This window comes from Ammospiza nelsoni, chromosome 7 (genome assembly GCF_027579445.1).
Source record: "Ammospiza nelsoni isolate bAmmNel1 chromosome 7, bAmmNel1.pri, whole genome shotgun sequence".
Classification (NCBI taxonomy): Eukaryota; Metazoa; Chordata; class Aves; order Passeriformes; family Passerellidae; genus Ammospiza; species Ammospiza nelsoni.
The window spans coordinates 28,590,070-28,617,456 of record NC_080639.1 but is presented as its reverse complement, the minus strand read 5'-3'; the positions used below and the strand labels follow the sequence as shown (position 1 = coordinate 28,617,456).

Below are 27,387 nucleotides of genomic sequence, written 5' to 3'. Positions count from 1 at the left end.
CGGGAATACGAGTGGCATTCCCGGGAATACGAGTGGCATTCCCAGGCACACGCGTGTCCTCGCTCCCGGCTCCCGGCGGGCGGGGTCGCCATGGCGACCGGGCGCGCGGTAACGGTCCCGGCGCATGCGTACGGCGCGCGCTGACCTCACCGCGGTACCAGCGGCTGCAGGGCGGTGCCGCGCCGGCGCGCGGGGCGGGGCGGGCGCGGGCGGCGCGTGCGCGCTGGGTCCCCCATTCTTCCCGTGGTCAGCGGGGCGCGCGCGCGGCCATGGAGCGGAGCGGGCGCCGCCGCCGCCGGCACTGAGGGAGGGAGACGCGAGAGGGAGAAGGGAGCGCGTCCGCCCGGCCCCCGCCCCGCAGGTACCGCCCGCGCCCGCACCGCGGGGGCGCCGCGGGGAGACGCGCGGCCGGGGGGCTTTGTGTGCGGTGCCGCCGCCGGGTGACCGCGGGGAGCGCGGTTCGGGGCGGGGCCGAGCCGCCCGCGGTACCGGCCGGGAGCAGCGCGGTGCCGGCTCTCGCAGCGGCGCGGTTCGGGAAGGGCAGGGGAGGGCGGTCCGGTGGGACCGGGGCTGCCGGGGCCTGGAGCGGGGCCGCCCCTCGGCCCCCCGCCCTGGGGCCGCCGAGCACCGCCGGTGCCGGGGCCGCGTCGGAGCCGGGCTCCCCTGGAACGGACGGCTCGGGAACGGAGAGAGGTGCGGCCGCTGTGCCGGCGGCGCGGGGCTTCGCTAACGCTTGGGGCTGCTGCGCTCCCAGAGCATCGTGTGGGTTGGGTGGGTTCGGCCCTTGTGCTTGGCCCCTTTGTGCACGTGCCGAGCTCCGCTTCGCTCGTTTCTGGCAGCGTTTTTAATGGAAGTTGTGTCAGAACTGTGAGTTTGTGCGAAGAGCTGGGTTGGTCATTAGGCAAATCCTGCAGAAATGCTTCAAGAGAGATTCTAAGTCCGAGTAAATAATATGTAATTGTGCATGCTACAGGCCTGTGTGGGCTCTGCTTAAGGTATTTTTAATGTTATATGTCTGAAGATACTGGTGAGGAAGAGAAAGGCTCCTCCTTCCCCAGTACCCCGCACAGTTGCTTGAGAAGGATGTGGGAAGCTGAGGTAGGATAACAGGCTCAGGGCTGTCTGAGAAGCACAGAGGCTCCCCAGGTGTGTGGGTTGTTCTGACCAATAGATCTCTCTGCCCCATGTGGACTTACTTCACAAGTCAGTGTTCAGTAAAGGAGACTGGGGTTAAGTAAAGTAGCATGTGCCAAGCCAGTGTTTGTAGGGCAGGGTTGTGGTCTCCAGCCCAGCACTTGTGCCAGCATCAGAGACGAATGTCTTAGTCCAGTTTGTTGCTGAGCAGTGTAGCCCATTTCTCTGCATCTTTTGAGCTGTTGCATCTCTGTTCTCTGCTCCTCTTGATGCTCCCTGGGCATCTTTGAGCACAAATCAAAGTATTGTTGCTTGACACCTGGAGACAGATCCATCATTTAGATCAGTAGTGCTTGGATAGTTCTCGGGAGGTGTTGGAAGTGCAAGTGTTTGTTTCCATGGGATTCTGAATTAGATTTAAGAGTTTTGCAGCTGGAGAAGGGATGTTTGAGAACTTGCAGTAGGAGTCAGCTTTCTCTTAAGTAAAGGACTACACCCAAGTGCAGAGTGGAACTGCAGTGCTGTCATATCCAGGGTCTTCCTTGTCGTGACAACACAGCTTGCTGTGTGGAGCAAGCCTTTGTGCTGCATTCCTGGGCTTGGCAAAGTCGAGCCTTTGCTTGTTTTCCCTGTTGAGCCCTGTCAGTGGGACTGACGCCTGGAACTTAAGAGAGGGATAGAGCAATGACATGTCACCAGGGGTGATTCTGTGTTTCATAGTCTCACTTGCCTAATTCTTTATTTAATTGTTGCCAACATAAATAGATTTTTTTCATACTGATGCCTGTAACATTCCTGTGAAGTCCTTAGAATTTGTCAAGCAGCTTCAAAACTTTCTGTTTCAAGAGGAAAAATGCCACGGTGTTATACACTTCAGCCTTGCTTCACTTAGCTGATAACAAGTGATGCTAAAAGTGATAGAGCAGCAGATTTTGGAAGTGGAAATGTTTCTGTAGTTCACGTGATGTTCCCAGAAGTACAGCTGGAGAGAGTGCCTATGATTGAATGAGGTGGTCCTCCAGTATCTTTGAAGTTCTGTAGGGATCTTGAATCTGTGCCACAGCTTAGGTATTAAGAAAACCATCTATCTAAACAGCAAAAGTCAAACTGAAATGAAATGTCTCTGTTTCTCCCATATTAATCAATCCTTCTCTATCCGTCAGGGCAGTTGGATGTTAAGAGGATGAGAGTTGACAGCAAGTCTGGGCACTGTAGTGGTTTACAACATCACAGAGAAGGATGGGGGCAAGATGTCCTCTACAGAGGAGCCCTCAACAACCTTTGTGTCAGGGGCAGGTCAGAAAATGTTTCAGGAGGCTGGACATAAAATGTTCAGAGGGATAAAGTAGTGACCTTCCCTGCATGTACTTTACAATTTCAACATACATGTGGATTTCTGTGGGAGTAATGTGGCTTTGAAGCCTGTGGACTGCCATTACAGGTCCCTTCTGGCCTCAGATGACTTTGGATCCGGCTCATGTGTCACTGAGTGTCTCATTAGCTCAGCCTTGCCTAGACTAGGGCTGGAAATCTCGGTGGTGTGCCTGGATGGGGCTTGCTGCTGTTTGTGCCTCCTTGGCTGGCACTTGTAATTGAAGCTTCTCCTGGACTGTGACAGTGCCAGCACACCTTGGAGCAGTGATTGCCAGTGCAGAGGAGAAAATGCTGGCAAGTATAGAAAGGTCTGTCACCTCAGCCAGTAAAATAGACTGTCCATGTCTATTAATTTCTTCAGACTGACTTGAGCAAATTCTGAGCAGTCTTGACTGTGAGGGAAGGGGTTTGATTTTTTTCCTTGATGAAGGTTGATGTGACAGTGATGTGCAGCTTTAGCTTTACCTCGCTGTTTGATGGTGTCCTCTTCATGTTGTGCTTTGCTCAGTTGTTCCATTTCCATCACACTGCACAGTGTTGAAGCTTGCATTACTGTTTCTTTAGAGCTCATTCAGTGGTTTGGATCTTGTCCATTGCACCAACCTGTTACCAGTTCTCAAAGCTGTGTGAAAGCGTGATGTGAGCTGTTTGTGAGCTTTGCACAGTGGCATTCTGAGGAGCTGAGCACATACATGTTCCTTGGCATTCTGCTCTGGTGTCTGGCTCTGTCATACATGGGAGAGTTCACTTTCTCCTCTCTTGGGGAGCATTAGCACTCTTACACCTGGAAAAAAAGCCACACCACAAAACCCAAATGAACTGCATGGAGTTGTAACTGTTCAAGTTGTGGAAGGGCAGTAAATGGGTTTTGTTGGAGAGGTTGCAGGTGCTGCCCAAGAGATTTGATCTCAGTTCATGGTTAGTGTTTGAGTTCATCTGGCTCCCTGTCCTGCCCCTTAATCAAATCTCTGCCTGTTTGGCTCTGCAAGGAGGGAGATGCCCATTCTGCATCCAGAAATAAGTATGCCAAGCAGGAGCCACAAAATTAATTATTAGGGAAGCGTCATCATCATTAGTTTATTGTGAGTGGGAAGATTTAAAAATCTCTAATTTGTTTCCACTGCCAGCAGGATAACAGACTAAACAGCCTAACCAGGCCAGTCCCTGATGCAGTGTGTCAGTATTTCAGTCTTAGTCTGTGGCCCTTTCTTTACATCTTTTGTGTAGATACTTCTGATTCCAAGATACTTCAGAAAGCCAAATTGAACCAACAGTAATTTGCTGAGGCATAAATCTGATCAAAATAAAGTCAGATTTTGACAAGTGTTTCAAAGTGCTGCTGAGCAGAAGGGAGGAATTGCAGGTGTGTCTCTGCCTGTTACATGCAGGTGGTTTCATAGGCCAGAAATTCCCTTAACTGTTGCTAGGTCTCAGCCCAATTCATGGTACTGTCAAATAAAACCTCCCTCTGCTCCTCCATGTCCTGTGTTTGCTCCACCCAGTGTTTAATACACCTCAGAGTGTCATGGTGGCTTTCTGCACTCCCCTGCAGTCTGTGCTGACGGATTTCTTTGGCATCCCCTTCTGTGCAGTTGCAAGTGCCAGGCTGAGTGGGATCTGCTGATGCCTGAGTGTGAGGGCAGCCCTCCTTCCCCACCTGGAGCTGCACTGGGTCTGGGTGCTGCCTCCTACACTCCCAGCCCGTCAGCAGCTGGAATCCTGCTGCTGCTGCTGGGTTCTCCTCTCTTTGGCCAGGAGTTCCCTTGGCAGCCCTGGAGAACAGGGGTAGGCAAAGACCTCTGTTTTGCCATGCAGAGAATTGTGCTTAGAATCATGGAAGAGAGATGGGTATTAGCTGGGAAGCCTGAAATGAGACCAGGAAAATAACCTTTTTCTGAAACTGTTAACCTGTGTGCTGCTGCTGTTGCACCCCACAGTCAGTGTCCCTTGAGGGCTTGCACCCAAGGTTTGATCTTCTGTATGATTTTCCCGTTCCAACCTGTCATTTTACTAAAAGCACTTGTCTCTCAAGTACTTCCTTCCAGGGTAGTTCTGGCTTGGACTTTCACACAAAAACTGACTTCTGTGTCACTGGCCAGTTACATATGAATAGGAGTAGCAAGGTCCTGGATGACTGGAGTAAGAAATTTATGTCAAACCCACTGCTCGCTTTAAAATTCAGTTATTTGGATCTTATGGGATGTATTGGTTTTTTCTTTTCCCAAGGTGTTATCTCACCCTCAGTTACCACTGCCACTGGAGACTTATTTTAGAGTGACTCTGGGAAAGGCATTGAATTCCTGTACCTGCCTGTAAAATAGGAAGGTGGTGGTGGTATTACACTATTTTTTCTTCAAGTGATGTACACAAAGTAGATGCTTTCCATCTTCAGGACTGCCTAAACTAGTAATCTTAGCCTGAGGGACTCAATAATTCACAATGCAAAGAGAAATTACAAGATTCAGATGTTCTGTGAAGCCACTTGTGCCAGCAAACTGCAAGTGATGATGGGTCACTGCTCTAATTCTCAGTAGTGTTCTACTTCCAAACCTTGCTAAGCATTTTGCCCACAAGGCTACAGGTGAAAGCCTATCCTTCCTTTGTTTTTTCAAGGTGATCCCATATTGCTGCTGGATTCTGGAGGAGAGGGTTAAGATGTGGCTGGAAAATTTTGTCCTGCTCTCCTAGGTGCTGCAGAAAGGGGGCTGATGACACTTCCATTCTTCTGGGCTGCCAGGCACCCCCCTGGAAGGAACCTTGTGCACCCTTGGCTGGATCACCTTGCAGAGCCAGTGCTGGATGGTTTGTGTGCCAGGGTCCCACAGTGTCAGAGCTGCAGGCTCTGAGATAAGGTTAGATCTCTAGAGTAAGGCACAGGGAGGATATTTTCATACACATAAACTCAAAACTCGAGAACTATTCACAGAATTAAGTGTCATGATGATAGTCCCCCCACCACTGGTCCCACAGGCCCCTAGGAAGTTGCTTGTAGTAAATTTCCTTGGAACCATGAACTGAGATGTCTGCAAGAGGGAGTCCATGGAGAGGAGCTCCTGCCATTGTAGGATTTTGACCTGTGTCTTGGCACTTGAATTGTTAAAAAGGAAGGAGACCTTGAAAGCTCATTCTAGACTTGTCCTTGTCTCAGACAAAGTTGAAACCAAACTAATTTCAGAGAGGGTTGTATTAGGAAAACAAAAGATGTTAAAGCTCATCTCATTTTCTGCCCCACTCTGGAAGGGTTACTCCCAGTCTGCAAAGTGGTTTCATTAGTGTAGGGTATTGGAGTCACATTGAGGTGACCTGTGACTTGTCTTGATTTGCTGCAACTTCATTGCTGAGGAGATTTTTCTGGAGATTGTTGCATTGTTGAAATTGGTGGCTCTGTGTGAGGTGTTCAGTTACCCAGGCAGCAATGTAAACCCTTAGTGGAGGCATAAGAATTTCTGTTATCTGAAGCTTATCTCTCATTTCACCCCGGCTAGGTAATGCAACTTTCACAGCCAGCATCTGGCCTAGAAGGCCATGGTTAGCTTAAGCCCTGGAAGGCCATGGTTAGCTTAAGCCCTGGCAATCTTTCATCTATCTTCATTCTAGAGATCTGCTCCAGTTTTCCTGATGGCAGTGGAGCTGTGCCCTGCTGCAGGTTGGTCACTGTCTGTACTTTTGAAGATGAGCCCCTGAACAGACTGCAGGTAAGTTTGACAACTAGCCAGTATTTAGCAGAGTCCAGGAAGCCTTCAGCCGGACCTGGCTCTTCTGAGGATGGACTGCCTGCAGCAGTAGAATTTTGCACTGCTTTAGTGCAGCTGGTGCTGCGGGAAGACAAAGAAATGCTCCTCTGAAGACCTTCCTGAAAGAAACTGCATCCATCTAGGCAGTGCTTTGCTGCTCAGCGAGGTTGGACTGAAGTGGTGGCCCTGGCAGTGTCTGAGGACAGTTAAAAGTTACTGGATGGGGCGTGGAAGCAGCGCATCAAGTGCCACCAGAGACACTTGGTACAAGGAGATAAGCACGGGGCTGTCCCACAGCTAATTAGAAAAGCATGAGTTGTCAGTCTGGAAATCTAAGATGCCATCTTTGGATTAGGGGGAGGCTCAAGTACAGGGCAGCACTAATTACTGATTTAAAACAATCGCAGTGATTGTGTAATACTCCCTGTCACTAAAGAAACATTATTACCTTCTCATGGATACAGGTGAACGATGGGGAGAGCCCAGCTGTCAGTTGCTCGGTGGGTGTTTCCTACAACTCCCTTTGGCTCCAGAAAAATGTCGCTTTCTTCTTCAAGTAGGACACTTGATGTGGTACTTGCCACCTCCTTGTCCCAGAGTTTGAACGAGTAGGAGCACTTTGAGCTGCTTTGTTCACGGCTGCTTGCACACCCGAGGGAAGAGTGGGTTTGATTGCGTGCTGGTGATTGTAATGCTGTCGAGGCCTGACACCAGTCCCCTCTGGGGAGGGTATAGCTGTACTGGTGGAAGCAAAAATAGAGAAGTGGACAGAGGGCTGAGAACTTCCACCCTGCAGAGCTGCAATTTGACACTGCCTTGCTGATGAGATCTCCACTTAGTCTTTGCAGCACATGGTTTCCACATGCTGTTCTAAGTGCTCTGAAATTCTTGCCCAAGGGGGCTTGGCTGGCAAAACAAGTTAGTTGTGTGTTGACACTGCCCACCTTGCAGAAGTGGTGAGCTACTGCAGGTTGTATGCCTGGTTGCTTTTATGTTTGAAAAAATTGCTCCATTTGGCTAGGGTGGAGATCTTCTGAAGGATCAGAGTTCAGTTGTTGACAGAAATCTGTTGAATATACCTTAAACTAATTTTAAACTGAAGTGACTGTGCAATTAGGTCCTGAGACTTGTGAAGAAGGTGACTTGTTGGTACCATTGTGTTGCTGTGTTATTTCTACAGATGTTGGGCTATAGCTAACCATGCACACAAAAAAAAAAAGGCACCAAAGGAGTGTGGTCATGTTTACAAGTTGGTTACAAATGAAGCTCACTGGCTGGAAGTTGAGAGATACCTTCAGGAAGGTGACTGGTTACTGAGTGGTGCTGGCTCTTGCCTCTGGTGACTATGAGTGGCAGCAAGAGGCTTGTCTGCAAGCTTGTGTTGGAGCAGTTGTCTGGGGAAGTTTTGGACTGCACTGACTTTTTGGAAAATGAAGATGACAGTGGAACATGACAAAGATGATAACCTGATGTCTAGAGCAGAAGAGAGTGAAATATAATTTTAAAAGTCAGATAGTTCTACTGGAAGAACTCCCAAGGGTAGGCAGGACACCAAGAGAGTAGTAGTGCATTCTTTATGTGCTTCACGTTCCCTTCCTTGCAAGAGAAAGGAGATTCAAAATTTCCTGTGAAGTTTCCTAAGATAAAATCTTACTTGAGAATTGCAAATCATGCACTTTCACTTAGTCTGAGGTGGTGTTCTCCTAAGTGCTGAAAAAAATTCATTGTCTTAGGTGCCCAGTTTAATATTGCAACAGCATCTTAGGTAACAAGTATTTCCTTATTAGTGTTTGGATTAATTTATTCTGTCTGTTGAGCCAGTTGCTTTACTGTGAATTGTATCAGCTTTTATGCTGTTATGATGGTAGTATCTAAGCTGAGTAATTTTGGTCTGTTTGATCTTTGTCAGCTTTCCCCTTTAAATTCATTATTTTGAGCTCCAAGGTGGCATTAAACATAAACCTTTGTATAGTGGCTCTCTGCTGGATAGCTGTTGATGGAAAATTTGGGTGTTGTGAAGCACACAGTTTTGATAGCTGATTAGTGAAACAAAGCACTTTTTTTCAATGACAGAATTGGGGTAGCTTTTTCTCTTGGATTATTTTGTCTGTGTGTTGAGCCTAGCCTGTCTCTTTGAGGTCAGACTGCAGGGCTTGGGAGGATTGGAGCAAACCCTTGCTCTGGAGCTTATACTGGCAACCCTTCTCAGAGCTTGGGGGAGCTCCAAACACAGGACCTGTGCCACTGAGTTATTAATTTTGAGTTCTGCATTGCTGTTCTTCTGTAGGAAGAGGTTGTACTCATTTGTACTCAACATCCCAGTCCAAAGTCGTTTATGTCTTGTAACATTGGCTACCCAAAAATCCAGGAGTGGACCTCTGGGACTGACAACTGTGGCTTGGTGGTTTTCAGAACTTATGTGGGGAGCAACTGCCCAGATGATTGCAGACTTGGTGGGATGCAGCAGCCATATGCTTCATTGTCTGGCAGGTTAGTGTTTTTGTCAGTGTGGGTCTTGTTTTTCTCAGGTGGTGTTTTTTTCCACTTCCTCCTTTTAGGAAGAGGGGAGTCAACAGACTTCCTAACATGTGTAGGATAGCTTTTTTTTTAATAAAAGTGCTACTTAAACATGTGTTAGTTGGTAGATGCAAGCCACATTGAGCTTTTCCTCTTGGTTTCCTATTACTGTTTTCCCCAGGATTCAAAGATGTTTCTGTCTCTTCTTCCCCATATGCATTTGATAGTGGTACCATAATGTATAGTGCATCTTCTACAGTCCTCAAGGCTGTGACACAAATTTGTTCTTCTGTAGTGCACCAAGATTTTTGCCCTATGTCTTCCTTCATGTGTTTAATAAGCAAGAAAAGTGGAGAGAAATTTATTTATGTTCGTTTGCTTTAAAGATTGTTTCTGTGCTTATAAGTCTCCGTAGGCAGAGGCTTACAAACTCTTTAATGAAAACCACATAGAAGGCAGACCTGAAGCTTTGAATGCTCATTTCTCATGGCAGAATGGCCAGCTAATTGTTACTGGACGTGTTGGGACATGCCTCCGTGTGATGTTAATAAAAAATGGCTATTTTGTGGCAACTGGCACTCATTCACACTCTTCTGTAATCTGAATTTTCAAGTTTAAGCAAGTTCTAAATTTCCATTTTAAAAGCATTTAAACTTTCTTCACTATGTATCCAGTTTAACAGAAGAGTCCCTTTTTGAACATGTGTGCAGCTTCTGGAGTCCAGAAACAAACTGCCCAGCTAACTTGAAGGGTTTCAGCTGGAATGTGGTAGCAGTTTAATGCCAGTTCCCTGTTCCTTCTCCAGTAGCTCCATGCTACAGAGGTGTCCAGTGAAATGTTTCTCTGCTATGTGACAATCCATCCCCTGGATATTTAGATGCTGTGTGTAAGACTGTCTCCCTTAAGTGGAGTGTCTGCAGCAAGGAGCGAGACCAGCCTGTGCTAGAGGGCAGGGCAGGGGCCAGTGTTCAAAGCTGCAGACAGGGAGACCTGAATGAGAGCATCTGCTGTGCCTGTACAATTGTGGAAGTGCCTCTGGTTTTGTGCCTGTGCTGCCTTGGGAGTGAGTGCCATGTCATGAACCATTTTTGGTTGAGGATGGGAAAGCTCAGAGTGCTTCTTTCAGATTTGGTGCTAAATTGACCAAGTGAGAAACTGTAGCATCAGCAGAAACTGCAGTAAAAAGGCAATGCTTCCTTCTGGTTTGGAACTTTCTTATAGAAGAAAAAAGGTGTAAGAGTACTGATTGGAGGTGGTGTTGACAGTCTTAGTATTTAAAATCAAATCCCTCCTGAGGTGACTTGAAACAAGATGGTGGGAATTCTGTGTGTCTTTGAGATGGTTTAGATTGGGGTAGGGGTCACAAGCAGTGATCTGGCACAGCACTAACTCAGAACTTGAGGTGCTGTGTGTGCAGTAGCAGCCAAGGCTTCCCTCCTGCTCTGGGGATGAGTTTTGCTGACAAGGAGGGAGCTTAGTGTACAAATATACAATCCCTTCTGGCTGAGGGTAGGATTTGCCTGGCAGTTGGTTGAGGTGAGTCCTTTGGTTTACTGAACCAGTTTTGATGCCCATCAGCCAGCAGGGATTTGAACTGCCTGGAGTGGAGGGCCCTGCACTCTGGTGACTCCTGCACAAGCAGTGTGGGAAGCTGGGATGTCTGGCAATGCTTGTAGGCTTAGGGAAGCTGAGGCCCTCAGAGCTGAGCCTAGATGCTGTGCTGGTGGTGGTGAGATGTGGCCAGGGAGGATGGGGGAGGTAATGAACTGAATACCTGCTGTGCAAAGGGTGCTTTTGTTTCCAGGCTGGGGTTCCTGTGTGCATCTCATCTGCTGTCAGGTCCTTTTTGCCTTATTAACAGCTTTGTGAAGGCCTTATTTGCTCAGACAGAAGGTAGTTATTTGCTGCCCCTGTGCTTCCAATTAGCAAACTTGTGCCTCCTTCCAGCTTCCTTCCAGTTGTTTATTGAACCAGGTGTCCGCTGCACAACCTCTTCCCTTACTCTGAGCTTGACCTGCTTTCCTCATGTTGGTGGAAAAAGTAGGGCAGATTTCTAGCTTTGGGTATTATTAGCCAGGAAACAAAAAGACACCCCGGGGTGGGTTTTTATCACCCACTTCCTCAAAGAGCTAACCTGTGATGAGGGAGTGCTTCAGGAAGCACTGTGGTGGTGATGCCAGGAACCCTGTCTGTGGGAAGGTGGAGGACAGGCCCTTAGTCTGGTCCCTGGCTGCCTGGAGAGATTAATTTTGCTGCAGATGGAGGGACAAAAAGCATCACTAATGAAGGGGACAAGAGAGTTCCTAGGGTTCAAGAACATAAACAGAGTGCTAATATACAGTTTTTTGGGTTTTTTTTGCATAAACCAAATACTTCTAAGGTGATACTGTGCCTCAGAGTGGCAGCAAAGTTCAGCCTGACCTCCCTTGTGTGTGGCCTTGGCTGTCAGAACTGCATTAAGAGTGTGCCAGTGAGTGCTGTTTCCTGGACATGTCTAGTTGGGATGTAACAGAATTCGGCCTGGAAACAGCTTGAGCACCTAGCTTTTGAAAACTTATCATTGTGCATTCCTGGAGCCCTGTGTTAGTGCTTTGTCTTGCTGACCAGCTGATGACATTGATTGCTGAAGGCCAACAGTCAAAACAGGATCCAGACCTCTTCCTGCTTTCACTTGAAGTAGAGAGGTTTTCCTGGTTTTCCTGGCAACCTGTTTAAGGATTTTTTCTCCACCTTTTGGGGTGGATGGTGGCAGTTGCAATAATACTGATTATTAATCAGCTGTTGCTTTAAGCCACAAATTTACTGTCTGTCACTAAAACTTCAGGGAACTGATGGGTAACTGCTATTGTAAAGAATAAGGTTTTTGTCCTGACCTACCTTGTTTGATTCCTTAAAATAGACCAGTGCTGCTCATATCTGAGTTACACAGCTTCACAGCTGTATGTGAATAACCTATTTTGTGACATGCTTTCAATCTTTTTTTTTTCTCTCCAGTCTTAATTTAACCTATAATACTGTTCTTTTTCATTTCTTTCAGAATGGACTGCTGAATTGGGATTTATTGCAGACTCAACTGTATAGCGCTGCTCATTGCTTCATCTATTACCAGTTATTTAAATTGGACTTTTAATATCCTGCCAGCTGCTGTCCACACACACATGGTGCATTGTTGCCATTCTCAGAATTGCATCTTTGAAACCCAGGCCCTCAGTAACCTTCACAGAAGAAAGAGGCGACCTCCTGCGTACGTTTGTAGAGGGAGTTTTTGGCCCTGCTGCCCTCTGGCTTTCTGGCTGCTGCTGTATTTCTGAGACACTATGGAGCCCAGCATGGAGTACTGCTTAGCACAGGTGCTGCAGAAGGATGTTGGAAAAAGACTTCAGGTTGGCCAGGAATTGATAGATTATTTCTCAGATAAACAGAAGTCAGCTGATCTTGAACATGATCAGACTATGCTGGATAAAATGGTTGATGGACTGGCCACTTCTTGGGTAAATTCCAGCAATTATAAGGTAAGACTTTGTCATGTGGAATGTGATTACTGTCAGAAGTGTCGATGGCAAATGCTACTTGATCTAAATGAAAGCTGTATAGTAGACATTCTATGGCACTGTTCTGTAAGCTGGTAATTAGACTGAGGCAGTGATTGTAGTTCCATATCCTGGTAGCTGATAGCTGCTATGATATCGAGGACTCAAGGCAGTAGGAATTGGGTGAATGGTGTTTGAAGCACAAGTGGATTTACATTTGGTGTTCATAGTTTGTGATATCCTGGTTTCTTTGTGTACTTTGTTAGCTGGTGCCATGCTTTGATCATCCCAATAGTTTAGCAGTGTTCATGATTTTCTGCCATACTAAAAGGTTTAGCAAACTGAAAAAAGCATATATGAACTGTATTTGTTTTCACTGTCATTTAATCTTGCTAGACTTTTGCTGTTTTCTGTGGGCAACATAGTCAATGAACTGTGCTTAGCTCAAGAAAGATAATGTGTGTATGTGTCTTCTTTGGAATTTGACAATGTTGAGATGAGTTGGTAGGACATGGAACTCCAGTGCCTTGTTATCCCTGCCGTGTTACTTCATTTCCCTTCAGATTTAATGGGGAAGTCCTACCACAGCCAGGTACTGTGAGAATGGAGAGGGATTCTCAGCTGTGACTTGGAAAACTCTTGTCCTGGTCTGTTCATGAGGCTCTCTGAAAAGTCTAATGAAGTACTGAAGCTATTGTATGGGATGTAATAATGTTCCTTTTAGTTAAGTGGTGGGGAATCTCAGAGTGAAAGTTCCTACAGTGCTGGGCCTAAAGATGGGGGTTGTACTGGAGTTCACACCTGTAGAAGTGAAAGTGGGACTGGCTGTGTAGGTTGTAAGTGCTCTGGAGCTCAGCACACTCAAAATTATTTTTAATAGAAATTTTGATTGGGAGGTGGTTGTGACATTGCAGTGTGTTCTGCACGACTGCATTTCTTTCTTTTCATTTTTGTCAACAAGCAGGTGTTGTAGAAGCTGTTTGGCATGTAGGGGAAAAAAACCCCAAACACTAAAAACACTATCACCCAACCACCAAAGCTAATATGGTCTCAACAGAGAATCTGTTCTGGTGGAACACATAAAGAAATATTTAGCTTGCTGTTGAGAACAAGCAGTGTACATGTAATTTCCTGAGAGTATTACATATTCTTACTGCCCTTTTCTTTCTAACTGGCTTTCTCTTACAAACTTCCATGATTCTCAGTGGAAGAGTAACCCAAGCACAGTAAAACTGAAATTATTACAGGATGTTGCATGGATTTCATGAAATGATGTAGATCATAGAGCTGTGCAGTGCTTTGCAATCCCAGTATTGCACTTAGTTTGCAGAATTTCTATTCAAATAACTTGCTGTCTTCCCAATCTTTTGTCTGTTGAACTACATGCATATAATGATCTCTGTGGTATTCATTTTCCAGTAACAAACTGGTGGCACTTCTGTACTGTAGTGACTCTGTTCCAGAACTCATGCTGCTGAGCTGGCTGTTCATTAATGTGTGTGTTCTATAGATAGCATTTGCTGTGATTAATAAGTTCTAGTAAGCATAACAGAGACATGTCTCAGATGTCTGGAGGGTGTTTTCTCAGTGAATGAGTACAGTAGGAGATGTGAAGCCTTTGAGTGGGGCAAGCTGGCTGTGTGAAGGTCAGTGGTGTGGTGAGGTCTGCTTCAGGATCCAGCCAAGGCTTAGTGCCCCATGTATGCCAGTCTCTTCCTTCTGTTTTAATGCCTGCATCTGCATTATCATTGCCTTTTTCCCTGACTGCTTGTGGGGTAAGGATTCAGAAGCTCAGCTTTGTCCGGTGTGAGAGCACAGAGGAGCTGGTGCCATCTGATCCAGTTCATGGATTAGTTTGTCAACTTCAGGAGTGAAAGGCTAAGCATCACTACCCTAGGAAGCCATCTGGAGAGCTGAACTGCAGTGAGGGCGTCTGCTCACAGTGGAAGAGGCTGAATATTTGTAGTCTGTTTCTCATCTCACCTCAGTCTCTTCATTTGAAAAAGCATCAGTTTAAAACAAAGATTGAGATAATCTGCATGATTTGAACTTTCCTAGCACTTCACCAATAAAGTGTGTGTTCTCACAATAAGACTGAGTGTGGATAACAAGAGCCATTATTCTGGACAGCATCCAGTGGATTCGTGGCTCCTGCCTGTCTAGGACTCCTCTAACTGAACACTTGTGCTTATATGTTATCACCAAGGAAACATCAGTGGACCAGAGAAAAGGCATCTCAAAGGCAAACCAGTTTAGTTTGGGTTAAAAGGAGCTTGAACTAGTGATGAAATTGCACCTTTACAGGAAGGGCTCAAAGCTATCTCCCTCATTGGCATCCATGTCTGATCTGTGTATGTCATGTCCATCATTGACCTTTTTAGGCTTTGTTGGTTTTCTGTACATTGTTTCTATTTTTTCATGACACTACTTTGTGAAGTCCTTGACCTCAGCACCATGACTGCAGATAATGGAGTCATTTTTTTCAAGATATTCCGGAAAAAACGGAATGATGGAGGGCAGATATATTTTTCTTTGGTTGGTGCTGTCTCAAGTCTGTTGAAAACAGCATGTGTAAAACAGTGAGGCCTAACGTACTTCTGATAGCATTCAGTACTCTGAAACTCCTAAACAAATTGTCTTGTGACCTGATCACTGGTCCCTGCTTTGTAACAGACAGATGCCATAGGTGCAGAAGGCACCTGGATAGGTCAGGATGCTTTTCAAGTCAAGGAAACATAAAGGTGATTGTAAGAAACAAGGTACTGAAGTCCAGTGCAAAGCCAGTTGCATATTTATGCTTGCTTGAAGTGTGCTTGAACTGCACCCAGCAGCCATTGCAGGCTTGAGTTTTCTCAGCAGTGCTTACAGGTGTTTAGAAGACATAAGAATGGTGCAGAGAGATAAGATGAATTCCCTTTGAGAGCTCTTACTCCTCTCTGGAGCACAGTTGCTTATAGCAGAGAGCCTGTGTTTGTGTGAGCACTAGGAGTTGTGGATTACACCAGTGAGGTTGAGCTGGGGAAAGTATTGCAGGATGCTTTAGGCCAAAGAGGAATTCTGCCTCTGGTCTGTTTCTTCATTTGTGCTTTGTTTGCCTGGTCTGTGCTGTTTCAGGACAGTGGTTCTGCTTGACTCCTTTTCTTCCCCTGCTGAGCATAAAAGAGAGTTGTTTTGCTGAGCTTTGAATCTCTGAACAATAACTAAGGCCTGCATAGAGCTGTCTGTCTTAAAACATGAGGCAAAACAGCAGAGCAGTGTCAGAGGCTTCAGCTTGTCCTCTCAGGTTCCAGAATGCTGTGGCAGGGGGAGAGAGCTGAAATGTCAGTAATCCCCTGGTGAGCCATCTCCCTCTGAGCTGCTTCTGCAGCATTTAGTAATGCTGATGTTGAGTGTACAGGATCCCCTGGCTCATCTGTGCCTGATGAGCCTTTCTCAGCACCCAAACCATGATGTAAATTAAGGTGTAATGTAAACTAATATGTCCAGGATGTTAAAGTCGTTTCAACCAGGATGCTATTCCAAGAGGTGAGGTGAGAGTGTTTGGCAGTGTGACCTTCATCTTGCCTGCTTCTCCTCAGCAGTATTGGGAGATGAGGTCTCTTGCACCACTTTCCCTGGGATGTGTTGCCTTTGCTGGTGGAGTTGAGGTTTCCAGTGGAAATAGCTCTTATTATTGCATGCTTTTTTAGACAAACATCCAAGAGGGAGATTGGTGGTAACAGAGCCTTCAGGCAGATCAGGGTCCAACATAATGAAGAGAGATTCTATTCAGTGTTTTCAGTTGTTGCAGAGTGATAGGAGAGGCCAGCTTGAAGGGAAACTGGATGGAGGTTTGCAGTAAGGAATTGGATGCAGCTTTTTTTTTTTTTTTTGGTGCACTTTGACAAGTGGTGATTTTTTGGCACTGCACTGCTCTCACTGGACAGGGTTTGCTTTCCAAGGAGGGTATCTCACCTTGCATGGAATGGTCCCCATTCCCAGGGCAGCAGCTCTGTGTGAGGCTCTGTGCCCAGCAGTCTGTAGGGCTGGGTTTTGCCTCTGAGGGGCCGAGTTAGGAGCTGACATGGTTAACAGACCCCCAGGTCTGAGGACACATCCACACCTCCTGCTGTGCTGGCAGGCTCAGTCTGTCAGGGCAGGGCTGTGTCCTGGGCTTTGTTTGTGTTCATGTATGCAGCGCTTCGGATTTGATTTGTTTAGTTCCCAGCTGATTTTGGTACTGAGAGAGACATCATTCTCTTTAAAGTGAAATGTAAGATGTTAACAAGCATTTTTTTTGATGTGGTGAAATATTGCACAGATCTTTTATTTCCCCTGATAAAATTCCTAATAGCATTAGAGAAAGTAACCTTCCATTCTGATCTGTTTCTGAATATCAAGCATTACAAGAGCATGTTTCACTGAGCTGAAAAGAAATAAAACTTACATAAATTAGCTGGCTTTCTTAAACTGTGCATCGAATAATTTTTTTTGCTTGCTAATTGAGGGGTAGAACAGATGGTGCAGGCTTAGTTTAAAGTGACATCCATTAGAGTTACTTAAGCTGATGAATGGTTGTTCACTGTAAGCATACATTTGTCCTCTATACCATGTTTATTTTGGTTGAAATTCGGTAGAAGAAATCCTGATTTAAGACACAATTATCATGCATGGTTATGGGTTGATATGATAATTTGGTGAGTGTGTTTTGTTGAGTATTTAATGCACGGAGGGAAAGGACTTCACCATCTGTAGAAGAAAAAGAGACTTGTAAAGGGTTTCCAAGCAGCTGCTGTTAGCTGCTGAGTTTTGAGCTGCTGGGGGTGCATGGAGATCAGTAATGCACACAGTCAGCTACTGCTTTCATCACTCTTTACCATGAAGCTGAAATTGCTAATAATGATGAATTAAATTAGTTTTCATGTACAAAAGACATGAGAAAGGGACTGTGGAGGAAAAGTGGTCTTGAGATCTGGACTAGAGAGTACAGCTCATTCCTTCCATATGCCCATATTGCAAAAGGGACTGTGGCAGAAACTGCTGTTGATGACTTCCCTTGTGGGGAGAAGAGTTACCTTAGCAAGGGCCAAAGACTCATTCTGTTTGAGCTGCATTTGTGGAGTCTGCCCAGTCCCTATTTTTAGGCTTCTGTGCTGGCATGCTCCTAATAGGTGGGTTTTCCTGCCTTAAACTTCTGGAAGAGCAGAGTTTGGGCTCCAGTTTCCTGTGGGCATTGATGTTCATTCCCAGTGCAGCTGATCAGTTGTTTTTTCTCTGGCTCTAATAGCTGGACCTGCCTTCCCAACACTTAACTGCTCTGTATGGTAATTTGATTGGATTATGGTGCAGCTCTTACCTCTCTGGTATCAGCAGTGTGGGGAGTGCCACAGAGGGTGCAGTGCAGAACAGAAGATTGTAGCAGCTGGAATAGATCAAATTCAGTGCTAGTTTCAGACCTTTGGATTCAGAGCAGGGGAAAAATTACCCGCTTTAGCAAGTCAGCATTTAGAATTCCCATGTAGCTTTTTCTTCATACTTAAAAGGTAATAATGACTGGTGTAGCAGGAAGGATTGTCCTTTTCTGGCTGTAGTGGGAAGAACTCTAGTGGAGCAGTAATATTTTCTTGTTTTATGCACAAAGTGGATGTGCTACTGGCTGCATTAAAAAAAAGGTTTGTGATCCTGAGCGTGTTAAAGAACAGGCTCTCAGTTGTTTACCAAGGTATTACCAAATCAAGTACAAATAATGAGAACCTATAGGATCCCAAGGGAATGTGCAGAGTGGAGACAGAGTGTTGAAATAATTAGGGCAGAAGTTTGTTTCCATAGTGGCACATTCAAGGTCTAACCTCTTTTTCTCCTGGCTTTAAAGCTCAATATCCAAAGCTCATTCATGAATTGGAGGGGAAAATAACCCCATCCCTGAGAAGACAGGTAGCTTTTGTAAACCAAAGTGTATTTCCTTTGGGTCACCTGTTTCAGAAGTAGTTGAAGCCTGGAGCAGAGTCCTCAGGTATCCCGGAAGAGTCTGCAGCACAGCAACCTTATAAACCATAAGGAGATGCTTTAAACCAACCAAGAATTTCACACTCAGTAAAACCCTTCCAACCATTTCCATCTCCCTTGTTTTGACCAAAGCAGCCTGAGGGTAATTGCAACACTTACATGGAGTTTTAATTAAATGACAACCTGATGTCCTGTCTCTTGGTGGCCCATAGTGGATGGTGAGAAATAAATGGAAATATGGGATACAAAGTAAAAGTCTCCCTTGCATATCACTCTGTCTTGTAGAGATTTGATTCCCCGGTTTGGTTTGCTGACCAAAGTAAGTTCCCTTAGGATTTTAGTGCTGGGACTAAGAAAAGTTGTCTGGGGCTATTTTTTTCTTGTTTGTTTGTTTGTTTGCTGTGTTGCTTTTGTTCAGTGTTTTAATTTTTGTGTGCCTGTGGTTTTGGTTTTGTTGGGTTTTTTTGGTATGTGGTTTTTTTGGGGGGGGGTGGTATTTTTTGGTGTGTATTTGTTTCGGTGTTTTTGTTATATTTTCATTTTGTTAGATATGTTTTCTCTTGTGTGTTTGGTAGAGTGAGTGCCTCAGCATTGGCAAGGCCAAGAGGCTCTTGTTTTGGACTGTGAGTTTGGGTCAACACACGACAGACTGAACCATTGTGGTTACTAAATTGAGAGGATAAAGCTATTCCTTTAATGCTGGTGTAGTGTTTCATTTGCAGCACTTCACTCTTGTCACTGGGGTTTATCAGAGGTCTAACAGAGTTAGCCAGGTCTCAGAAAACCTTGGTGTGTGTTGCTTCACTGCAGGCTAAGGGTCACAGCTGATGCATTGGTGGAAAAGGCAGATTATTGGGGATTTATTTTCATGGGATAAGAGTGTACTAATGCTATTGTAGAGTGCCTTACTGGGCCCTTCTGTGGCATGTGTTGTACAGTTCTAGTTGCCTGTCTGCAGGAAAGGAATTCAAGCTGGAACAGGTGCAGGGAAGGGCTAGTGGGGTGTCCAGGGTATTGGAGAGCCTGCCTAACCAGAGGAGACTAAGAGGTTTGGCTTGCTTAGTTTACAGTATGAAGGCTGACAGGGAACATGACTGCTGTCCATAAATACATCAGAGGAGTGACCGTCAGGGATGGGAAAGAACTCTTAGATTTAAAGGGCAAGGTTAGCACAAGAACGAATGGGTATAAACTGGCTGTGAGTAAATTTAGACTGCATGTCAGATGAAAGTTGCCTGCAGAAAGAACATTGGAAAACTCCTGGAGATGAACAGATAAGGACAAGACATTTGGTTTTAGGATAGATCTTGCAATGATTTTGAATTGTTTATGCACAGTGTAGAGTAATAGGATTATGTATAGTGGTAGGACAATTTTGTTTCAGTCCTTTGTGTGGTAGAACAGATATGATAATATGTCTTAAACTGCTTGAACACTTTAAATAAAATATTTTGAACAGTGTACTGGTTTTGATCCTCAGAAATCCCAAAGTGACTTACAGAGACTGTTCATATTGTGCTTGTTACCTCTGGAGTAAAATTAGCAGTCATTTATATGCATGTGGGACCCATCTGCCTTCATGTTTAGTAGGTAGCAGGGTGAGTAGGAGTGAATCCTCACTTTCCCTGACACGACCTGAATGGAAGGTTGGTGTCACTGCTGGATTTACTGGGACCTTGATTTTTTTGCTAGTCTCTGAATTGTTCAATGGAGTTTTGTTGTCCTCTTGATGCTGAAAGAAATACTCATCAGCCCCCAGAGTCCTCCCACCAGCACCACCCTGTTAGCTTCTCCACTGAAAGAAAGTATGCACATTCTTCCATGTCTTCTTTGTGGGATATTCCTTGAAGTTGTCTTAAAAGTCATCCTTGTCTCACCCTTTGAACTTCCACATGAACAAATTGTATACTGACAGTCCCACTGTCAGTGGGCTCTAGTTGCCTCTTGGTCTAGTTTTAATTAAGTCATTTTGTAAGTAGGGAAGTTGTATGAAGCCTCATTTCCTTTGCCTTTTTCTCTGTAGATTTGCTGGTATCTCATGCTTTGGTTTTCCTCATGCTGAGGTCTATGTTTCAGTGGATTCTCTTTTTGTTACTGTATTTGCATATAATCTTTGGTATCTCTGTTTTCCCTATCATATTAGGTTGAAATTTGTTAAAATTGGCTAAAGAATTCAGAAGCTGGGTCAAAAAAGAATAGCTGAATATTAGATCAACAATTTAATGATCTCTTCCTTAAAAATAGGACTGGAAAATACCTGATAATGTTTTTTTAAACATTCCAGTGTGCTCTTAGCATTAAGTGCACCTATGGGTTTTTTTGGAAGACCAGCCCACAGGACTAGGTAGTCTGCTGCAGGGTTCCCTTTGTGTTTCAGATGTGCATTTCTGGCTCTGGCAGCCCTCCTTTTTCAGCAGGTGCATTTTGGAACAGAAAGGTGGCATTACCTATAGGGTCACAGGGTTAGGGTTGCAGGGTCCTCTGGACTCACCATCTTGTTTCATCCACCATATCACTGTATATTGTCAAGGCCCTAAAACTTATTTATTACTTGTTTTTTAGCAGAATTTATTAGCTGATAAGCACTAAGTGTCCCAGTGCCAGAGGTGCTTGCATGAATTGACTCCCATGTAAATGTTTTTGGGATGCCAGTGATGCCAGCAGTTTTGTGTGGTGACTGAGTCACCCAGGGTACCAGTGACAGCTTCACAGAGGCTGGGCACAGTCAGCTTGCCTTGCTCAGAGCTGGTGGCTGAACTGGGCTTTGTGTGGGTCTGTATGAAGCTGCCTCATGTAATTGTATCCCGTGTGTCCTCTGGTCTGTGGCTGTATCATTAAATGTAGGGGGGAACACACTGGAGACATGTAGTCTGAATTTTTCCAAATGAATGTTGCCTCCCACAAATCATTCATTACTTTCTTTCTAGATGAGATCTCTTTTTTTTTTTTTTTTAATTAGGCAAAACCTACTCAGTTCTTCATTTGTGCTAAACGTGGAACTTTAAAACAAAACAACATTTGAGTATTCAAGAATCAGAGCAAAGACACACAGTTATCAGACTGTGGAGAGCCTGATAAATTTTTATAGTGTGGCTGGGATTTTTGGCCAGAGGAAAGAATGTGTAGGATTGAATCTGCATTAAGTGTGAGAAAATTTTTGTGGCTACCAATGCTTTTTCATCTCTAGAAGTAGCCTCCTGGAGAGAAGTTTGTGGAAATGAAGAAAAATTGCACAGTAGAGTCCTGTTCTGACATTGAACCACAGAATGGCTTGGGTTGGAAGGGACCTTAAACATCATCTGGTTCCATCCCCCTGGCACTGGATGGAGCACCTTGCACTAGAACAGGGTGCTCAAAGCCTCACCCAGCCTGGCCATGCCCTTGGTGTGGCAGCTCTGCTCCTGTGGACAGGACCTGCACACAGGCACAAAGGCTGGCAGGATTTCCTTGGGGTGTGGAAGCACTGTGGGGTGAACTGTGGTGGTGCCACCCTGCCAGTGTTGAGTGTTTGTGCCAGTCAGCTGTAGTTGAGAACCTGGTAACAGCAAATGGGAAACCTAAAGTTGTTTCAGTTCAGTGTGTTTTGAAGTTATATTGTCTGAGTAATATCTGCATTTCCTGTGAAATGTATATTAGGAATCAGCTCTTTGTACTAATTTTCTTTGTGTCTGTTGGACCTGTGCTCTATTAAAAGACAGTGAGTTTGCCTTGTATTGCCATGACTCTCCATTTGACTAATATCAAGTGACATAGTTGTGTTGGGTCTGATTGGAAATCCTGCAGCAAATGGAGGCATCAGTGCTTGTGCAGTGACATGGAACAAATCTCTGCTTTTAACAATTTGGGAGGACTTCGTGTCTCACTGTTGGGAGCTTAAATAAAGGGTCACAGCTCGTTCAGTGTGGTATGGAGCTGGGCTTTACAGGCTTTTACTGATGTACACCCATCACCAGAGTGGTCTGATGGAGCCAGGCCTGTTCATACTCCAGTTACTGTAATAGCTCTGTAAATATAGACACCTTGAGTTTTCACATTGGAATAAAAAGTGCACCTGAGTTTTGGAGGGAATTCTGTTTGCTCATAGTTGATGGAATCAGTCCTGATGCAAATTGTTTAACCCAATGCTCCTCAATAAACTGTGTATTTGTGTGTGCTTTCTTGTGTTTGGAGTGCTGTGTACAGAATGATCCTTGTGCAAATACTGCAGTACACTCCTACTTTAGTAAATTAAGCCCTTGGAGAAGGCAGTTGTGTACCTTGATTGACTCTGAGATGCTCAGAGGGGCACTGCAGTGTCCTGTCCTGAGGCACCAAGGGTGCCATCACTGTGCTGCTGTTGTGTGCCTGGCTGAACTGCTTGACCTCCAAAAGGAATTTCTCACTCAGTGATTTGATGTGGTATGGAAAGCTGAAACTGCACACAGGTTTTGGGATGTGCATGCTCTTACAGATTGGAATATTTTGTCTGTCTGGCTAGAGATTTTCTTCCAGGCCTGTATGGGTGGCTTTCCTGGTTTTCCTGTCTGCCTCTTCTGCTTTCTTTCCCTTTAGGTCTTTGGGAAGTTGTTACCTGCATAATGTTGCTGGAATGTGAATAAGTTATGTGAGTAGGCTTGCTTGTGAAAGGCTACTAGCTTCAAGCCCCATCAAGATCTGAACTTTCTTGTTGCCTTCAAAGAACTCTGCTTCTTTCTTCATGTTGGTCAGGTCCCATTCTCTACTTGCAGTTTAATCTGTTTCCTTCTAGAATTTCCTGTTCTATAAGCCTGCTGAAAGTTAATGAGAAGGTTTCCTAAGCAGGAGGGCATGTGTGGAGAAAAGTGCTGTGAAAAGTTGCACCTAGAGGTGGTTTGATGGGAACTAGTCCTGCAGGTGAATGGAAAGGCAGGAGCTGACATCTTGGACCAAATGACAGTGCTTTGAAGGTGGAGATCTGAAACTTCAATTTGCTGAACAGCTAGAGAGTGATGGTGGTGTGAAAAGAAGGATCATCCATGAAAAAAGGTATCTGTAAGACACTTGCATTACAGGAGCAGTGGTACAAATTGGGGCATACATTTCGGAAAGGTGGAAGGGAGAGGCTTTGTAATAGCAGAAAGGTGAGCTGCTGAGAACCATGTGAGAACTTCAAGCTGTTTAATCAGATGAGATGGGCTGGATTTTAGGTCTGCATGCAAGTTTAGAGACTTAACAAACTTGAAAAGTATCTTTCAGGTTTCTATCAGGGAGAGATCTTGAGTACTAGGGTGGTCTTAGCTGTTTATCCTTCATTCTGCTATCACCAAGGTATTTGGGGCTGATGCTAATTGATGTAATTGATGGCTCTCTGATAGGCATTTCTGAGTTTTCTGGTGGCCATTTTCAGGAGGAAGTAGTGCATGAGAATTGTGTCAGAGTGTGCTGAAGCTGGGCAAACACTTAAGAATGAGAGTTGGTGACTTTTCTAGGTGGTAGCTCTGTTACAAAAATAACGCATGTGAAAGCTGGTATGAGGGTGGCTTGCTGGCTTTCGTCTGTGGAAAGCAGGTTTCTCATGATGTAGTAGTGAAGTTGTCCAGGTCACATGGGTCCCATGGGCTCCCTAGTTATTTCAGCTAATGTAAAGGAGGGAAATAAGGTGAAGGGAAAGTTGATTTAGACAGGAAAGCCAGGGTGAATTGCTGGAATATGTACTTCATACTCTGTGTGGGTACTCCAGGCTTCCATGTGGTGTTCTCTGTGTTTTAACTAGAGTCCATATTTATCACAATTGTTTTGCAGGAGTGTGTTTTGTGATGATTCCAAGATCACTGGTCAAACATCAATATAAGTCTGTTGGCACAAAGGGCGGTTTAGGGGGTCCTGCTGTTTTCATGCTCCCATTCAGAGGGGCTCCTTTGCTCGAACACTGCTGAGCAAAGGCTCTGCTTTGGGGGGTGAGACACAGAGTGAGAAAGAGGGGGCAGCTGTGCAAAGAACCATCTCAAAGAACCAGTTGTTGTGCAGACAGCTTAATGCTGGCAGTTCAAAAGGCTTGGATAAAGCCCTCTGGGGAATCTGAAGGTGTGCATGAGCCAGGAGCTTGGAGGAGAAAGGAGCTGCTGATCTGGGAAGAGATGGAGCTGTGGGGAAAGATGAGTATGGGATAGACTCTGGTCCTTGTGGGAAGATATCCAGTGATGCCTCTTATTGTGCAGTCTGAGAGGAAGAGAGCAGGAGGAGAGATTCTGGTGTGTCTTTTAAAACTGGGATAAGGGAATCACAGGCAAAGAGAAGAGGCCAAGGGCAGGACTTTTAGATGGTGTTCATCAGGGTGGGAGTTGAGCCAGGAAAAACTTCAGGCACAGTCAAGAAGATGCCCTGAGCCTGTTTATCTTCCTTCTGTTTTCTTCATGGTTATCACCATTGAAGTCTGGCATCTTCAGACTGGGAGGATGAAAATAAAGTGTGTTACTGGGGGGTTGTTTTCCAGGGATCAGAGGGATGCTTGTGAGAAATTAGAGAAGCAGTTCTGGTAAGTGAAATGTGTGCTGGAAAATGGCTCTACAGCCAGACTTGGCTGGGGAACAGTTAAAACAAAAATGCTCTAAAACCTGCTTTTTTAGTCAGGAAAGGTGTGGTAGGGTTGGGACAATGGGAAGTCTGGAACTTAATTAAGAGCCAAATCCTGCTGCCACTAAAGTTGGAGAAACTCAAATTGACCCCAGCTGCTGCAGTGTGCCATGTGCAGGCTCTCCAGAGACGGGATGGAATTTTGGATGAGCACCACCTCTAATGTGCAGGAGATCTGTCTATTTTTAGTTTGAGCTCTTCAAATGCTGTTAATAACATGCCTGTGTTACTTGTGTGCATGTTAATAAGGATTAATTTACATCTGATTTTTGTTTCTTATGGAGATTTTTCCTAGGAGACATTCCTTTGAGGCATTCCTTTAATAATAATAATGGGGGGGGGGTAACTAATCTTGTTTAGTCTTTTTTACGGAAGTCAGAGTTTGTGATTGAAATTTATGATTTTCCACTCCCACTATTTGAAGCTTTTGAATCTGTATTTCCACGTGATAGTTTCAGTGATTTTAAAGTAACAACACATTGATACTTCTTTTTTCTAAATCAGTTATATGTGAATTTACATCAGAAATTTTGGCTTCTGTGCTAGTTACTTTGGTATTTTTGTGAATGTGGCATCTTCTAAATGTGCTATTTTGTATAAATCTTACACAGTAGAAGATGGGGGAAAAATCTTGGGCTATTACAGTTTTTTATACTGCCCTAGGAATGGATACAGGAACAACCCCAGCCCTCTCTGCTGTTTTGTGCTCTTGGAGGAGCACACCAGTTTTGAAACTGCGAGCTCTCAGCCACGTGGAACTTGGTTTATTGTTTAGGGAGCTGTAAAGATAACTTGAAGGAAATGAGGCTGTTATCTGTGGGCTTCTGTTTGCTCTGTAGAGATCCACATCCTTATTAGAAAGTATGTAGATCACTGTATGTTTCAGAAGGCTGAAAACTATTGGTTTAGAATTGGGGGTGGGGAGTCCCCTTTTGGCAGATGACAAAAATGCTTGTTTTCCTGCATTTTACTGTGGTATAGGGAATGTCTGTATTTATAGCAAAAAATAAATTGTTGGTCACAATTCTTAGTTCTGATTTTCTTCCTTTATTTGATTTGAGGATCTTAAATCAAGTTAAACCCTAACGCTGTTTCAGAAGAAATACTTTATTCATAGAAAATAATTGGTTTCAGTGCAGAAGGAACTGCTTGGGATTTTGTGTACTGTATTACATGGGATATCAGATTAACTGATCTAATGAGGTCCTTCTGCCTCTAAAAATCTGTTACTGGTGCAAATAATGTAGGATAAAGAGATCATAGTTTTTGCTGCCTGTATTCTTTAAAATAATGTAGCTTGAAAACAGACAGATATTGATTTCAATAATTCTCTTCTTGCTGTTTCCTTTGTACTTCCTAGATCAGTAGTGTGAGATTCCCTCCCCTCCAGACAATGTTTGTTTTGACATCCTGAAATCTTCCCTTGGTTATTTTGTGGGAAATCTGCTATCTCATTTGACTTGAATAGAATCACTCTAGGTATAAGCATCTGAGGGGAGCAGCTGACTAACCAACATTACAAACTGGATTGTGATTTGGAATTAAGGTTTCAGTCACCTTAGAGAGAGAGCTGTCCTTGTCCTGAACATTGGTTGCTTGGGTTCATGCTGGGTGATCCATTGGGGGTTGTATCACTGTATTGAAAGGGTTACTGTTCTGTGGCAAATACCAGAGCTGAGAGTGAGGTATTTGGAAAAGCTGAGCAGCAGATACTTGGTTGTCCCAGGACCTGTGGTAGTGTCCATATTCTTGCATTCTTCCACATTCTTCTTGAACTTGAGGGTGCATCCTGCTCCTCTGAGGCTTGGCAGGGAGGGAGATAAGGAGTGAACCCACAGAGAGCTGAAAGAGGTTCTTTGCCACAAGCATTCTCGTTCTCACTGACAGGTTCAGTGTTTGTGGATGACATGCTTAACCTGCATATGGATATTGTTTTCATCTTTGTGCCTGTTTTGAATCTCTGCTCTTCAGTGCTCATTTTTGTAACTGTTGCATATCTGTGAGATGAATCTTGATTTTTCCTTTTATCTAGCATCAAAAGATTAAAAGGAAACTTGAAAAGAAGCATACGTGCTTTTATTTGACTTGCACAGCTAATTTTCTCCTTAATGCTGTGAGCTTCAAGTTGCTGCTGAAAGCAAGTTTGTGCACATGCACCAGGAGTTTGCAAGGGGAGAGTCACAGGGAGGTCAATGTTTGGTTCCTGGGGAGATTCCCTGTTTCCTTCTGCTCCTTTGTTAGTGGTGAGCAGCAGGTGATCTGGCTGCACTCTGGACAGTTGAGGCTCATGTCAGTCTTTGTCATTTCTGGGCCTGGTGGGTCTCAGGCTGTGGTGGTGCTCCATGCTTTGTGTAGTGCCATCTTCTGTGTTTGTCCAGAGTGTTTGAGCATGGACTCCTTCAATAGAGATAATGCTATTTGATGTCTGATGTCTAAAGCTTTCACTAGAGCTAATCTGTATAAAACTTCCTGAAAGTCCTGCTTGTTATGAGAAACCTCCCTGCTTCTCCCCTGATCTTGCA

At 44.8% G+C, this 27,387-nt stretch overlaps 1 protein-coding gene across 1 annotated transcript in view; it reads left to right on the top strand.

Moving 5' to 3' along the window:
• Positions 1-245: 245 nt before the first annotated feature.
• CLASP1 (cytoplasmic linker associated protein 1) overlaps positions 246-27,387 on the top strand; it is a 171,113-nt gene continuing 143,971 nt past the window's right edge. The window contains exons 1-2 of the mRNA XM_059476504.1: positions 246-361; positions 11,797-12,271. Coding sequence (XP_059332487.1) covers positions 12,077-12,271 — 195 coding nt within the window. The 5' untranslated portion in view covers positions 246-361; positions 11,797-12,076. The remainder of the gene's footprint in view (positions 362-11,796; positions 12,272-27,387) is intronic.